Source organism: Rana temporaria, chromosome 8 (genome assembly GCF_905171775.1).
Source record: "Rana temporaria chromosome 8, aRanTem1.1, whole genome shotgun sequence".
In the NCBI taxonomy this organism is placed as follows: domain Eukaryota; kingdom Metazoa; phylum Chordata; class Amphibia; order Anura; family Ranidae; genus Rana; species Rana temporaria.
In genome coordinates, this window is record NC_053496.1 from 145973549 (window position 1) to 145991700 (window position 18152).

The window sequence follows — 18152 nt, forward strand, 5'->3', positions numbered from 1 at the left end:
ATAAACTTTACATCAAACTAGAGAAATGCGAGTTTGAACAAACTCAGATCCAGTTCTTGGAATACATAATCTTATCTGAAGGGGTAGGCATGGATCCTGAAAAGATCAAAGCAGTGGTGGATTTGCCTGTCCCTATGAATTTTAAGGATATACAGCGATTTGTTGGATTTGCCAACTTTTACAGAAGATTTATAAGGAATTTCTCCAAGGCAATTGCTCCAATTACACAGCTGACAAAGAAAGGGATAACCTTTTTGTGGTCACCTGAGGCACAGGCTGCCTTTAGTAAACTGGAAACTCTCTTCACTTCTGCACCAATACTGGTATATCCAGATCCAGAACTACCTTTCATTGTAGAAGTAGATGCTTCTAATTCTGCTTTGGGAGCTATCCTTTCTCAGCGAATTGGAGAAAAAATGCAGCTTCATCCTTGCACTTATTTCTCTCGACTGATGTCTTCAGCCGAGAAGAATTAAGACATTGGAAACAAGGAGCTGCTGGCAATTAAGGAAGCATTTTCTGAGTGAGGGCATCTGCTGGAAGGGGCTAAGAAGCCTGTAACCGTTCTCACTGATCATAGAAATTTAGAATTTATTAGGTCTGCTAAAAGGTTGTCATCTAGACAAGCACATTGGACTCTTTTTTTCTCCAGGTTCAGTTTTGTTATCTCATACCGCCATGGGTCAAGGAATGGTAAGGCTGATGCCATATTACGGATGTTGCCTGGGCCTCTCCAGGAAAGCAAATCTGAATGTACAATCCTGCCTTAAAAGAACTTTCTAGGGGCCACAAGTTCAAAGACATTTCTTAATCTCCTCAAGGAGGGTTATGAGAATGACCAACTTCTTAATAATCCTCCTAAAGACATTAACCTCAAGTACAAGAATGTTTTTTTGACTCAAGCGAATTGCCTCTATGTACCTGAATCAGTTCGGGTAGAAGCCCTCAGGTTGGTACACGACTCTAAACTTGCTGGTCATTTTGGGGTTTCTAAGACAGAAGAACTCTTATCTCGTTCCTTTTGGTGGCCTGGGTACAAGAAAGATGCAAAGAGATATGTGGCTTCATGTCTAACCTGTGCTCGCAATAAGACACCCCCATCTTCTCCTCTTGGGTTACATCTACCACTGCCTGTTCCATCAAGACCATGGGGGTCAATTTCTATGGACTTTGTGGTAGACCATCCTCTTTCAAAAGGGATGACCACCATTCTGGTAGTCGTTGACCGTCTCACTAAGATGGCTCATTTTATTCCAGTTAAGGGGGTACCCTCTGCCGAACATACTGCAGAGGTAATGGTTAGAGAAGTTTTTAAACTTCATAGAATTCCTGATGATGTGATGTCTGACAGAGGGGTACAGTTTACCTAAAAATTTTGGAGAAGTTTTTGCTCAGCTTTAGGTGTACCAATTAATCTGTTCTCAGCTTTTCATCCGCAGTCTAATGGTCAGACCGAGAGGACCAATCAAACTCTGGAGCAATACCTTCGATGTTTCGCGAGTTATCTCCAGGATGACTGGGTGGACTACCTTCCTATGGCATAGTTTGCTTATAATAACTCTAAACATAGCTCCACTTCTCAAAGCCCATTTTTCTTAAACACTGGTTATCATCCAGTTTTTATTCCTGATCTTCCGATCTCAACTTCAATTCCTGCGGTTACCAACAGACTAACTTCATTACATGAGATCCAGGAATAGCAGGAATATTACAAGAAGGCTGCTGACAGACACCGTAGATCTATTCCCGCCTTTCAGGTAGGTGACAAATTTAGGTTATCTACCAAAAATTTAAAGGTTCAGGTTCCATGTGCTAAGTTGGGTCAAAAGTTTATTGGACCTTTTGAGATTTCTGCTCAAATCAACCCGGTCACTTTTCGCCAAAAACTTCCTGACAATATGAAGATTCACCCTGTTTTTCATATATCGCTACTGAAACAGTTTCATGAAAATACTTTTTCTGGAAGAATTCATCCTCCTCCTCCACCTGTTGAGGTACAGGGTGAAGAAGAATTTGTGATGGGAAAAATTCTTGACTCCAGGATCTCTAGGAACAAATTGCAATATTTGGTTCAATGGGAAGGATATGGGCCAGAAGAAAAAAATCTTGGGAGCCTGAAAAGAATGTTCATGCCCCTAGATTAACAAGGGAATTCCACCAGAGGTTTCCTCAGAAACCTGGCCCTAAGACGTCCAGGGGACATCCTGGGAGTCGGGGAGTACTGTTAGGACCTGGGCTTGAACCTGGGACCTCTGCTGTGTCTGGTGCTGAGCCACCTGGAATGCTGGACAGCTCCTTGGACAGTTCCTTGTATAGTTCCTTGAATGATCTTGTCTTGAATCTTGTTTGCCTTGAACCATGAACCCTTTGCTCCTCCCATGAACTTCCTAATTCAAGCCATGTCCATGCACTTCCTGGTTGCCAGAATATTGTGCCTTCACCAGCCAATATCTTGCTCCTGTCTCTCTTGCTGCCGACCGTATCTTTGCTACCATTCGCTACCGACATTTGGCTCGTCCTCCGACTATACTTCTGCTGAATCCCAACCTGCAACTATTTGTTACCGACTTTTGGCTTGTTCCCCGACTACGCTTCTGCTTGATCCCTACCTGTTATATCTGCTTCCGGACCCCGGCTTGCTCACCTTCTGGTGGGGCTATCCTGAGGACCGCGACCTGGCACTAACACGCAGCAAAGCCTATCTCCACCATCAGGAGCTCTGGTGAATACCTGTTAGTGATTAGACCCTGTACCTCAGATGAACCCGTGTCATCAGCCAGGGTGACCTGTGTGAATATCTGCTCTGCTGCTATAGCTACTGACCTCTGAGCCTGACTCCAGACCGTGACAGCTGGGTTGAACGAAAAAACTACTGGTGTGTGTACAAGGCTTTAGGGAACTGCAGTAGAGGAAAAATGATCTTCTGCCTTGCTAGACAGGACTATGCTGTGTTGCAGAGCTGTGTAAATCTCAGGACAGGTATGCAAATATGCGGCCCCACTGGAATGGGCTGTTGTCCATGGGGCCGCATATTTGTGTAACTCCCTTCCCAGCACAGAGACCGGGGTCTCACTGAAAGCCCCGTGCCACGTTCTAAAGATCGGGAGTAGGGATGAGCCAAACACCCCCCTGTTCGGTTCGCACCAGAACTTGCGAACACACCAAACGTTCGTGTGAACTTTAGAACCCTATTAAAGTCTATGGGACTCGAACGTTTGAAATCTAAAGTGCTAATTTTAAAGGCTAATATGCAAGTTGTCATTTTATTTTAATAATGCTAAAAGTGAAACAATAAAAGTGAAATATTCCTTTAAATTTCGTACCTGGGGGGGGGTGTAAAGTTAGCATGTGAAATAGCGCATGTTTCCCGTACTTAGAACTGTCCCTGCACAAAGTGTCATTTCTGGAAAAAAAAAAGACATTTAAAACTGACTTGTGGCTATAGTGAATTGTCGGCTCTGGCAATTCAGAGCGAATTCATTCATTAAAAAAAACATGGGGGTCCCCCCAAATTCAATTACCAGGCCATTCAGGTCTGGAATGGATATTTGGAATTTAAAAAAAAATGGCATGGAGTTCCTCCAAAAATCCACACCAGCCCACCCCTTATCCGAGCACGTTAACCTGGCCGGCCGCAGAAAAGAGGGGGGACAGAGTGTACCAAAACACATGCCCTCAACATAGGGAGGATGTCCCCATGTTGATGGGGACAAGGGCCTCATCCCCACAACCCTTGCCCGGTGGTTGTGGGAGTCTGCGGGCGGGGGGCTTATCAGAATCTGGAAGACCCCTTTAACAAAGGGGACCCCCAGATCCTGGCCCCCCCTATGTGAATTGGTAATGGGGTACATTTTTGCATTGATACATGTCCCCTGGGCATATTAGCCTTTAAAATTAGCACTTTAGATTTCTCCCATAGACTTTAACAGGGTGTTCCGCGGCTTTTCGAATTTGCAGCGAAAACACCCCAAATTGTTCGTTGTTCATCAAACAGGCGAACAGGCAATGTTCGACTTGAACTCGAAGCTCATCCCTAATCGGGACCCAGGACGTTTGATTCTGGGTCACCTGATCGCTATGATATCCTCTGATTGGCCATCCCAGTGATCACTCACTGTGAAAGCCTGCTCCCGTGTTTTCTGTCTCTGTGAATGAATGAGACAGATATATTGTATCTTTCTCTGAAAAAGAAATTGTGTGTAAAAAAAATAAAAAATACCCAGACCAAGCTTTCATCTTGGTCAGCCCCAGGGGTCAAGGTCAGGTCCAAAGGTCAGAGGTCAAGGTCAGTATCTCTTGGTCAGGATTTTTTTTAAATAAGTATCAGTGTCAGTGTGTTTTAGGTAGGATAAAAAACGCAAAATGTGCACTATTGTTTCTGGGCTGTACTACAGGTACAAACAGCAACTAACATACACATATGTGGTATTGATGTGATTTTCCGGAGCAGGAGAATTTATTTGGGGTTGTTCTTTGGTGGTAGGTTATGGTAGTAGGAAGAAATATACAGTTAAATTGAAAAAATATATATTGTTTTAACTATTTCGGGCCAGTTGTGCTTAAATAATAAAAAAAAAATCAGGAGATATCTATTACCATTTACCGCCAACAAGGTATAATCCACCTGAATGCACAAAGTAATTGTGATGATATGCACAGTTTTAGTAAAATATGTCAAAGTTGCAAAATTGGGCTTAGGCATTAAGATTTGTTTTACTCTACAGCTTTCTATATAGTATATAAATATATAGTAGTATATAGTATATAAATATATAGTAGTACATAGTACATTTTGTTGGACTTCCCTGGCAATCACTCTAGCAGTGCCACAATGTTGTCATTGATTTTAACATAAAGTGCACTTAAATCAAGGTCAGGTAGCAAGAGTGCTGATAGCATAGTTACTACACTACTAGGAACCAGTGCCGTGGATACAAGTTATTAGGGGGGAAGTATTGCGGGAAATAACTGTAAACACACAGTTTACAAAATAGTGGATTTCTGTTTTGCTGTGATTGTATGCATGTCTTTTGCTAATACTAGCAAAAGACATGCATACTATAACTGTCTACTTTAAGTGTTATGACAGACTGTATTCTATTATAGTGGGAGGTCGTGTCGACTTTGAAGATTTTGTAGAGCTCATTGGTCCAAAGATGCTGGCAGAAACAGAAAACATGGTGGGTGTGCGAGAGCTGAAGATTGCTTTCAAAGAAGTAAGTTATTTGCAGACACAACACAATTCTTAAGGCCCCATGCACACAAGACGCAAATGCAAACTCATCTAAACACAAGTTTTCAAACAAATTTTCTGCGTTTTATCGCATTTGCGTTTATAAGCGTTTGGTTAAGAAACATCATAAGACCCTCCCTAAGCTCAAAAAACAGTATTATTTAACCATTCCAGCCATTTTGTGAGACCAGAGCAGCTGAGAGAGCAGCAGTGTACGTGTATTTAGCATGTTACTTGCCATGTCACCTGCCTCAAGTTGTGAATTGTCACCTGGCCATGCCACTTGCCACAAGTTGTGGATTGTCCACTTGCCATGTCACCTGGCCACGTCACCTGCCACGTCACCTGGCCACATCACCTGCCACAAGTTGTGGATTGTCCACTGGCCACGTCACCTGCCACGTCACCTGCCACAAGTTGTGGATTGTCCACTTGCTACGTCACCTGACCACGACACCTGCCACAAGTTGTGGATTGTCCACTTGCCACGTCACCTGCCACAAGTGGATTATGCACTTGCCAAATCACCTGGCCACGTCACCTTCCACAAGCTGTGGATTGTCCACTGGCCACGTCACCTGCCATGTCACCTGGCCACGTTACCTGCCACAAGTTGTGGATTGTCCACTTGCCATGTCACCTGGCCACATCACCTGCCACGTCACCTGGCCACATCACCTGCCACAAGTTGTGGATTGTCCACTGGCCACGTCACCTGCCACGTCAACTGGCCACGTCACCTGCCACAAGTTGTGGATTGTCCACATGACTTGGCCACGTCACCTGCCACATCACCTGGCCACGTCACCTACCACAAGTTGTGGATTGTCCACTTGCCACGTCACCTGCCTCAAGTTGTGTATTGTCCACTTGCCATGTCATCTGCCATGTCACCTGGCCACGCCACCTGCCACAAGTTGTGGATTGTCCACTGGCCATGTCACCTGCCACAAGTTGTGGATTGTCCACTTGCCATGTCACCTGCCACGTCACCTGCCACATCACCTGGCCACGTCACCTGCCACAAGTTGTGGATTGTCCACTTGTCACGTCATCTGCCACAAGTGGATTATCCTCTTGCCAAATCACCTGCCACAAGTTGTGGATTGTCCACGTCACCTGCCACACGTTGTGGATTGTCCACTTGCCACATCACCTGGCCACGTCACCTGCCACGTCAACTGGCCACATCACCTGCCACAAGTTGTGAATTGTCCACTTGCCACGTCACTTGACCACGACACCTGCCACAAGTTGTGGATTGTCCACTGGCCACGTCACCTGCCATGTCACCTGGCCACGTCACCTGCCACAAGTTGTGGATTGTCCACTTGCCACATCACCTGGCCACGTCACCTGGCCACATCACCTGCCACAAGTTGTGGATTGTCCACTGGCCACGTCACCTGGCCACGTCACCTGCCACGTCAACTGGCCACATCACCTGCCACAAGTTGTGAATTGTCCACTTGCCACGTCGCTTGACCACGACACCTGCCACAAGTTGTGGATTGTCCACTTGCCACGTCACCTGCCACAAGTTTTGGATTATGCACTTGCCAAATCACCTGGCCATGTCACCTGCCACAAGTTGTGGATTGTCCACTTGCCACATCACCTGCCACAAGATGCGGATTGTCCAATTGCCACGTCACCTGGCCACATCACCTGTTCACATCACCTGACCACGTCACCTGCCACAAGTTGTGGATTGTTCACTTGCCACAGCACCTGGCACGTCACTTGCCACGTCACCTGCCACAAGTTGTGGATTGTCCACTTGCCACATCACCAGGCCACATCACCTGCCACAAGTTGTGGATTGTCCAATGGCCACGTGACCTGGCCACGTCATCTGCCACATCACCTGGCCACGTCACCTACCACAAGTTGTGGATTGTACACTTGCCACGTCACCTGGCCATGTTACCTGCCACAAGTTGTGGATTGTCCACTGGCCACGTCACCTGCCACATCACCTACCACAAGTTGTGGATTGTACACTTGCCACGTCACCTAGCCCATGTTACCTGCCACAAGTTGTGGATTGTCCACTGGCCACGTGACCTGGCCACGTCACCTACCACAAGTTGTGGATTGTCCACTTGCCACGTCACCTGGCCATGTCCCCTGCCACAAGTTGTGGATTGTCCACTGGCCACGTCACCTGCCACATCACCTGGCCACGTCACCTACCACAAGTTGTGGATTGTCCACTTGCCACGTCACCTGGCCATGTCACCTGCCACAAGTTGTGGATTGTCCACTGGCCACGTCACCTGCCACAAGTTGTGGATTGTCCACAATGCAATGCAATGCAAGCAATTACATTTTTTAATGGTTTTTCATTATTTGCCATCATTTTTGAGATTTCTAATGTAAAAAAATAGGTCACCTTTAAAAACGTCTATCAACGAAATTGCGGCAATTTGCGTCTGAAAAGTGAAAACTTTTGCGTCTGAACCCCAAATTTTGCTTCTAAAATAAGGAGCCTAAACCGAACTGCTTTAAAACGCAAAAAAACGTGAATGTGTGCATGGACACATAGGATAACATTAAATGTGTTCAGAGGCAGTTGAAAGTTGTGGATTGTCCACTTGCCATGTCACCTGGCCACATCACCTGCCACGTCACCTGGCCACATCACCTGCCACAAGTTGTGGATTGTCCACTGGCCACGTCACCTGCCACGTCAACTGGCCACGTCACCTGCCACAAGTTGTGGATTGTCCACATGACTTGGCCACGTCACCTGCCACATCACCTGGCCACGTCACCTACCACAAGTTGTGGATTGTCCACTTGCCACGTCACCTGCCTCAAGTTGTGTATTGTCCACTTGCCATGTCATCTGCCATGTCACCTGGCCACGCCACCTGCCACAAGTTGTGGATTGTCCACTGGCCATGTCACCTGCCACAAGTTGTGGATTGTCCACTTGCCATGTCACCTGCCACGTCACCTGCCACATCACCTGGCCACGTCACCTGCCACAAGTTGTGGATTGTCCACTTGTCACGTCATCTGCCACAAGTGGATTATCCTCTTGCCAAATCACCTGCCACAAGTTGTGGATTGTCCACTGGCCACGTCACCTGGCCACAAGTTGTGGATTGTCCACTTGCCACATCACCTGGCCACGTCACCTGGCCACATCACCTGCCACAAGTTGTGGATTGTCCACTGGCCACGTCACCTGGCCACGTCACCTGCCACGTCAACTGGCCACATCACCTGCCACAAGTTGTGAATTGTCCACTTGCCACGTCACTTGACCACGACACCTGCCACAAGTTGTGGATTGTCCACTTGCCACGTCACCTGCCACAAGTTTTGGATTATGCACTTGCCAAATCACCTGGCCATGTCACCTGCCAAAAGTTGTGGATTGTCCACTTGCCACATCACCTGCCACAAGATGTGGATTGTCCAATTGCCACGTCACCTGGCCACATCACCTGTTCACATCACCTGACCACGTCACCTGCCACAAGTTGTGGATTGTTCACTTGCCACAGCACCTGGCACGTCACTTGCCACATCACCTGCCACAAGTTGTGGATTGTCCACTTGCCACATCACCAGGCCACATCACCTGCCACAAGTTGTGGATTGTCCACTTGCCACATGACCTGGCCATGTCACCTGCCACAAGTTGTGGATTGTCCAATGGCCACGTGACCTGGCCACGTCACCTGCCACATCACCTGGCCACATCACCTACCACAAGTTGTGGATTGTACACTTGCCACGTCACCTAGCCCATGTTACCTGCCACAAGTTGTGGATTGTCCACTGGCCACGTGACCTGGCCACGTCACCTACCACAAGTTGTGGATTGTCCACTTGCCACGTCACCTGGCCATGTCACCTGCCACAAGTTGTGGATTGTCCACTGGCCACGTCACCTGCCACATCACCTACCACAAGTTGTGGATTGTCCACTTGCCACGTCACCTGGCCATGTCACCTGCCACAAGTTGTGGATTGTCCACTGGCCACGTCACCTGCCACAAGTTGTGGATTGTCCACAATGCAATGCAATGCAAGCAATTAAATTTTTTTATGGTTTTTCATTATTTGCCATCATTTTTGAGATTTCTAATGTAAAAAAATAGGTCACCTTTAAAAACGTCTATCAACGAAATCGCGGCAATTTGCGTCTGAAAAGTGAAAACTTTTGCGTCTGAACCCCAAATTTTGCTTCTAAAATAAGGAGCCTAAACCCAACTGCTTTAAAACGCAAAAAAACGTGAATGTGTGCATGGACACATAGGATAACATTAAATGTGTTCAGAGGCAGTTGAAAAAAATGTCCAAATGCCTCTGAACTTGAGTTTACCAGTGTCTCGTGTGCATGGGGCCTTAATGTTAATATTTTTGTCTATTTTAAAATCTATATTTAATAATGCTATTGGCCTATATGAGGAACATAGTTTTGGATCCTTCATTTCTTTATATATTAAAGTTATATGTGCCTCTCTCATTGAGTCTGGAAGGGCCCCTTTCAATAACCCACTTGTGAATACTTCTGCAAGTTATAGGGCTATTAAATTTTTTATAGAATTCCACCGAAATTCCGTCTGGGCCTGGTGCCTTTTCCCCTGAAAATGTATGTATAATTTCCATAATCTCCTCACTTGTAATTGGGTAGACCCAGGGCTTTTTTTCTCAGAGAATAGGTGCAGGAACTCCTCCCCTCCAAGCCACGCTTGACTTTGCCCCCTACCCACCTCTGAGCAACAATAGAACCCCCTGCAAATATAGATCCTCTCCAGCAACAATAGATTCTTCAGTAGCCAGCATCAAAAGACCCTGCAGCAGCCAGCAACAAAGACCCCTCCCTCAACAGTACATACCTCCTAGCAATGACTGACCCCCCCCAGCAACAATAGATCCCCCACAAGCAACAGAAGAACTCCCCAGCAACAATAAACACCCTTCCTTCGCAAAAATAGATCCCCTCCAGCAACAATATATTCCACAGCAGCCAGCATCAATAGACTCTCCAGCACACCCCAGAACCTCTTTCCATTACATACATTCAGTTTGGGAGGTAACGGAATTGCGTTCCCCCACGTTCCAACTGAAAAAAAGCCCTGGGTAGACCAAAGCCTCCCTCTCTCTGTCTGACAACCACCCTAGGGCTACCCGGTCCAAAAGGCCTGTCATAATCCTTGGGCAGAAGTCAGAGGGAAGAGAAGAGGCATATAACAAACTATAATACTCTCTGAAGGTCTCCAATATCTCCTCAGGTTCTTTTACCATCTGTCCTTTTAAAGTCTCAATTTCCGATACAATTGTAGTTTGATAATCTTGTTGTGCTAATCTTGCCAAAAATCTCCCACTTTTATCCCCCTGCTCAAATACTTTGTCTATTTCTAAATAATTCCAGCCTTGTTATTTCCTCCAGGTGTAGATGTAAATTACTGTGTGCTGCCATCATTAGATCAAAATTAGTACCACTAGAATCTTGACCATATTTTTCCTTCGGATATTCTATCTGCATTTGCAGCTCCTGTATTTTAAGCTTCTGTTTTTTATTAACCGCTGAAATATTTGAGATGTATTGTCCTCGCAAATACGCTTTATATGCACCCCAAACAATATCCACTCTCCCAATATTCTGTTATTATAGATGTAATTTTTTCTGATATTTCTGGGTATGACACCCACTGCGGGATTAATCTCCACAGTGATGCATTTTTAGGATTAAGGATACGTATCGACAGGCGTAAAGGAGAGTGATCTGAGAGGCCACTCGGTAGGTATGAGGCTTCCGCAATGTCTGTTAACATTGCGGGATCTGCAAATGCTAGGTCCATTAGGCATGCGCAGCCTATGGCATTAGGGTGTGCACCCCAAAGCTCAAACACACATGCGCGTATATATATTCATCTAAGTGCGATGAGGACAGAGAGGGATGCCAGGGACAGAGAGGTACGCTGGGGACAGACAGAGAGGGATGCAGTGCAATGAGGACAGAGAGGGATGCAAGGGACAGTGAGGGACACTGGGGACAGACGGAGAGGGACGCAGTGAGATGAGGACAGAGGAACACAGTGAGATGAGGACAGAGAGGGACGCACTGAGATGAGGACAGACAGAGGGACGCAGTGAGAGGAGGACAGACAGAGGGATGCAGTAAGATGAGGACAGAGAGGGACGCAAAGGACACTGGGGACAGACAGAGAGGGACACAGTGAGATGAGGACAGACAGAGTGGGATGCAGTGGACAGAGAGCGATGCAGTAGGGACAGGGGACACAGTGGGGGAGGGAGACACACACACAGGGGGACACTGTTGTGGGGGGGACACACTGGTGGGGGGACTCTGTGGTGGGGGGACACAGTGGGACACTGTGGTGGGGGACGCACTGGTGTTGGGACACTGTGGTGGGGCACTGTGGTGGGGGGGGATGACACAGTGGGACACTGTGGTGGGGGGACACAGTGAAACACTGTGGTAGAGGGGCACTGTGGTGGGGGGACACTGTGGGGGGGGGGGATACAGTGAAACACTGTGGTGAAGGGGCACTGTGGTGGGGGGGCAGTGTGGTGGGGGGACAGATGGGACACTGTGGTGGAGGGACACTGGGGGACACTGTGGGGGGGGCAGGGGGACACTGCGGTGGGGGAGACACTGTGGTGCAGGGGACACTGTGGTGGGGGGAAACACTGTGGTGGGGGGAAACTGGGGGGGGACGGACACTGTGGTGGGGGGGAACAGGGGGACACTGTAGTGGGGGGGTCACAGGGGGACACTGTGGTGGGAGGACAGGGGGACACTGTGATGGGAGGACCTTTGTGAATATTATGGGGCATCTGTACTGGCTCCCCCCTCCCGATGGTGTCTCTAAATAGACAGACTCACACGTCCCTGAAATTAAGACTCCGCCCTCCTCTCTTCTCATCCATCCCAGTACTTCTGCTGTGCTTGCCGCTGCCTGGGGGTTCTCATCCTCTTTCTCTCCTCCTCATTTCTTTACAGACCTCCGGGCAGGGAAGAAAACCCAGTGTTGATGCCACGCGGAGGAGGGTAGGCAGGGCATTAGGCTCTGCCTCCTTTAGTTAATGTGCACCCGATCTGGCCAGTAATCAGCCGTCTTATGGGGGCGACAGTCGCCCCCCTCCCCCGGCCAAGGTCACCCAATAATATTAGGCAATGCCGCGTTATAGCAGGCTGGCTGCCGGGGCCTGAATTTATGTGGGAGGTGGCCGTGGGACGACGTGTGGGGGGAGGTTTGTGGGGGGACGGCTTTTTTTGCAAACACAAGCCAACAGGATAGGGGCTGGGCTGCTCCATGTATGGTGTTTAATAGCTGATAGAAAGGGGGCGGAGCCACATACCAGGAGCGGCCCGCCTAGCCCCCCCATCCCGTTGGCTTGTGTCAGATAGGCTAGCTGTTCGGTCCCGCCCACCCCTGACATCCGTGCCGAGTTTTGACAGCTCATCTCTGCAAGCAGTGACATTACATTACAATTTCATGCTCTTGCATGCCTAGCTGACTGCTCAATGGGAAGCTGTCTCACAGGCAGCTCGCTATACAGTCTCGTGCAGCATTTTACAGCAGATGTCCGGACACACATTAGGGTGTGCCCAGGCACACCCTGTGCGCACACCTATGGCTAGGTCTATTCTGGATGCCGTTTTATAGGAGGTAGAGAAACAGGAGTAGGTTCTTTTTTCTGGGTTCTTCCATCTCCAAATCTTTTACCCCCATCGCCTGCACCCATACATACAGATTTGCTGAATACTGCTTAGGAGGTTTTGGTCTATCCAACTCTGGAGATAAGACCAAATTAAAATCTCCAATAAGCAGTAACTTTGCTGGAAGATATTGAATGATTTGTTCCATTATCTCAGTCAAAACTCCCATAGAGAACGGAGGTGGAATGTATACTGCCACTGTAATATACATCTTGTCCAATCGTATATAACAATATAACATATTTTCCCTTGTGTATCTATATAGGCCTTCTCTATATCTCCAGGAAAGGATTTATTTACCAGAACTGATTCACCTCTAAGCATAGGTGGCATGATATACCGTATGTATCGGCATATAACACGCACCCTAATTTTAAGAGGGGAGTTTAAGGGGGAAAAAATCCCCCTCCCCAGTACGCAGCCCCCCCCCATCCATTATACATCCCCCCCATCCAGTATACATTCCCTCACATCCACTATACATCCCCCTATCAAGTACACAGCCCCCCATCTACTATACATTCCCCCACATCCACTATACATCCCCCCATCTAGTACACAGCCTCCCTATCCACTATACATCCCCCCCCCCGTACACATCCCCACCCATCCAGTATACACCCCCCCATCCATTATACATCCCCCTTCCATTATACAGCCCCCGTCCATTATACATCCCCCCCATCCAGTACACATCCCCCCATCCATTATACATCCCCCTTCCATTATAGAGTACCCATCAATTATACATTTCCCCATCCAGTACACAGCCACACTGCACTCCCATGAGTCCCCCAGTCTCCTAGGACAGTGCTGCCAGCATTCTCTACAGTGAAGTTAAAACAAAAATCACTGTCAGCCCCTTCCACACTGCTCCTCCTGTGTCACTCCTATTGCAAACCAAAGCTTCCAATTAACCTCAATAGCTCTGTTTTTTTTCACTGACCTGGTCACATGACTGCTCTCCTCTGATGTTACACAGTTGGTCATGTGACTGCTCTCCTCCTCCAATCAAAGCTTCACTGAGAGGAGGAGAGCAGCCAGAAAAAAACTGAGCTATAAAGATATTTACAAGCTTCGTTTTACAATGACACTCACACAGGAGGAGCGGTGTAGAAGGGGCTGGCAAGTGACTTATTTTTTTCTCAACTTCAGACTATGCAGGGAGCATTGTTCCAGGGCCAGGGGAGGCGGAATGGCCGGCCTGACACCCCCCAATGGGTGGCTCCTGGGGCGGACTGCCCGATCCCCGCCCCCCTATTGGTAAAACATGATATTGGCGTATAACACGCAGGCACTGTTTACCCTCTGTTTTCAGAGGAAAAAAGTGTGTGTTATACGCCGATAAATACGGTACTTTTTGTATCCAAGCTTTTTTTAACGTTATACATTTTTTCCCATTAAATGTGTCTCCTGACGTATAATCAGCTGGGGGGGTGTATTTTCTTATATATTGAAACATTAATGCTTGTTTAAACTTCAAGTTTAATCCTCAAACATTCCCGAGTAGTATCGAATAGCAGTTGTATTTTTTTTTTACCCGACATTATACCAAAAGTATGGGAGGAATAGATACCTCCACCATATCTTATGCCCCCTGTTTTTTACAGGAAACATCCATAGGGTACTTAAACCACACCATTGAAGATCCCATACATATTCCCTCCTTACACTCACTTCACCTCCCATCCCACCCTATCCCTTTCCACTCCCCTCTCTAGTGTACAACCCAATCCATTCATGGATGGGAGTGGAGAGGGACTTCTCCTATCCCCTTTTTTACTGACCATAGTATCTATTCCATACTCAGTACCCAACTCAATCCCCACAAAAAAAAACAAGATATAAGCAAACACCCTCCCCTTCCATTGTGTGGCGGGCTCTCTAATGGGACTATAAATCTTGGGAACGCCCCATCTATAAGCCATTTTACCCCATTTATCTAGCTTCTCCTTTATTTCCTTAAAAAAAGGGGAAAGATATATTATTATGCATCATTAAGCACTTTCTTACTTATTTAGACATCCTCCAGTAAACAATCACAACCCCCCCCCCCCCCAACGTATTTGTGACTCATCCAACATTTTCAATTTGCTACAATAATATATCTCCATGTGTCATTTCATAATACCATCACCCACAAAAATCATTTTTTTCCCCATGCTGTTATAACATTCATTACTTATTATTTCAGTCTTCCATATAAAACCTCCCACACCCCTAAAAAAAAATGTATATGTCCCATCAATCACCCTTAGTTTACTAGGATATAGAATGCTAAATTGTAACGCCTTCTCCCTAAGTCTTCTTCGTACTTCTGTATAGGCTCTTCTTTGCTGTTGTATCTCTGGGGGGGTAGTCAGGAAGAAATAATAATTTGTCATTTTCATATTGTACATCTGTCTTTATCCTAACTGCTGATAGGATTTGATCTCAGTCCCTGTAGTTGAGCAGACTGATCAAAAAGGTGCAGGCAGGTGCCCCTGGTTTTGGGGAGTGAAAGGAGATCCTATGTGATCTCTCTATTACGTTGGAGATCCGTCTATGAGGCCCAATATATCCGTCAATAATTTCTCTGAAAAATCAGTTGGATTATCTCCTTCTGCCCGTTCTGGTAGTCCCACAATCCGGATGTTATTTCTTCTCAAACGGCTTTTTGTGTCAATTGCTCTGTCCTGCAATGCCGTAGTTTGCTTTTTCAATAATTAACATTGTCTATTTGTTTTTACTTTATCTTCTACCTTTTGTAATACAGGTTTCCATTTCTAGAGTCCTTTGCTGTAATCTATCAAACTAATTTCTTATTAGACTGACATCAACTGCAAGGGCATCAATTTTAGTTGTAAGAGCCTCACTAATTATCTTGATAGCATCCATGATATCTTTACCAGACACCACCCGCTCCATTTCTAACCCCTCCATCATAGTCTGTGTCTCTATTGATACTCCTGCTTGTGGGGATTTTGTTACCGTCTACCCTGTTGTCTTTACAGCCGTTGATGTAGGGGAGGAACAGGGAGTAACATTTTGTGCTTTAACGTGTGGTTTATTTGGGGCCATATCAGTCACACAAGCCGCCACACAGCCCGAAAGTCCCCTGTCACTCAGCGACAGTGTTCCCGTCCTGCCTCCCCAAACTGTCTCCTCCTCTAAGATACTTGTTTCTCCTCCCACACAGACAAATTGCAATATACCATCCATCTGCTGTTACTGCAACATTTTTCCAACAAGGGGTCTTATCACCACGACCTCAGCTGTAGGCTTGTCTCTATATCTCCACTTCTCCAGGAGAGAAGATCGTCTGCTCATCCCGATCCTGATCCTACAGCTGCTCTGTAAGACATCCAGTCCACTGGGGTGCCTGAAACCGAAGCCTGCGATCTCATGCATCACCCCCCGAAAAACGTTATCTTTAAAGTGCAATCAACTAAAGGATAATGTTGGCACACTTACCAGAAAAGATGGACTTATATACTGTACAGCATAGCAAGTCAAACAGGCAGTGAGGAGGGGATCCAACATGGAAAGGTCAATGGTTAGAGAGTGTGTGTGTGTGTGTGGGGGCATTGGAACCCTACTATTGTTCAATAATTATCTGAACTATTTATTACCTGGTTTACAATTTTTAATATCACATATATCCAGATGGATATCTCATTCCTTGACACATTACTCTGAATCTAGGATGGTAACATGATTAGCAATTTATACAGTATATAAAATCTACTGATCATAATAAACTACTACATTTCAAAAGATTTCCACCCCTTTGGGGTTTTCAAATCGATCCTTTAAAAGTCTGTTGTCCCGTGTTACAAGGATAGTATGTAATCCCATGGAGTGTGAACTACATTTGAATGAGATGGAGGAAAGCCTGACAAAGAGGTTACCCCAGGGGATTAATTAAGAAGGAACACAACAATTTGGCTGTTACAAATACTTCACCTGTTGGCAAAGGGATTCCCTTCATGTCACAATTCCAACCCTTCTCACCAGAAATACAAAAAAATAATACAGAGACACTGGTCCATCTTAAGAGAATTATCCTTCAACTCTTGAGTTCCATGCCCCTCCTTTACCCTCATATAGAAGAGGTAAAACACTTTGGAATATATTAGTGAGAGCTGATCGGTGTCATCCATTCCCACTATTACCTTTTTAGGACCCCGTAATACTGGTTCATATCCTTTTTTTTTTATACTGTATTCAGTGTAACTCTATGATTAAAGGAAAATATTTATCACATCCACATAAGGGACATATCACCATTAGAGGTCATTTTACATGCCAATCAACATTCGTAATTTATATTATCAAGTGTCCTTGTGGCTCACTTTAGGTCGGGAGACAACTCAAAAAGTCAAAGATCGCATTGCCCGACATAAGTACTCCATTAGAGATGAGTTGACATAATTGCCACTTGCCAGACACTTTGAAGAAAAAAAAACATTTAGTGTCTCAACTTAGATTTATGGTGTGATAGACTCACCCGGAACAGAGGCTTTTTGAGGGGACTGCAGGCTGGGGTCATTTAAGGCAACATTACTCATTGGAAGGTGTATACCTGGGGAACCCTTGGCATAATGATACTTTGGATTCAAGTCCTCATCTCAAGACAAACAGACTCTGGGACTTTAGGCTGGGGATTCCCTTCTTAAGGCCTAGCTTCCTCATTACAAAATAGTGACTGCTTCACACTGTGAGACTAGCAGATGTTGATGTCATCAGCAAGCCGCCTAGCCACTTGTCTGGGGCCCCCTGCCATAACGTGTTTATTGAAAGTAGGTATCCTGCTATGGTCTGAAGGTGTTATGTGAACAAAAGGGAGATGTACCGCGCTTAGGAGAGAGTGTGTAAGGGTGGAGCAATGAACTAGGGTGGTATTGGTATTGAAATGACTCAAAGACGGTGATAGTGAAGACTGCAGCCCCCCTGATGTATAATCCCCTAGGGGATACAAAACTAAATGTAAAAATGAAAGGGGTAGTGGCGCTGTCTAGAATAGAGGCTGAATGTATCTAAAAGGTACAGATGTGACTTGTATGTGATCACACCAAGTGAAAAGGATACAAGTGCCTGAGTGTGATAGTGTGTGATAGTATGTGGTAGCCTAATTGGCATATAGTATACACTCTGAATGTAGTACAACAGGTGTGCAAACAATTGGCTATTTGAGCCGCAAAGGTGGTCACACAATGTGTGAAATGT

The 18152-nt window shown here is 46.2% G+C and overlaps 1 protein-coding gene across 2 annotated transcripts in view; it reads left to right on the plus strand.

Moving 5' to 3' along the window:
* The window catches only part of LOC120909150 (calcium-binding protein 2-like), an 82581-nt gene that overhangs the window by 54514 nt on the left and 9915 nt on the right, over positions 1 to 18152 (plus strand). For both annotated transcript variants that reach the window (XM_040320838.1, XM_040320837.1), the window contains one exon: positions 5107 to 5216. In XM_040320838.1, the coding sequence (XP_040176772.1) occupies positions 5107 to 5216 (110 nt within the window). The remainder of the gene's footprint in view (positions 1 to 5106; positions 5217 to 18152) is intronic.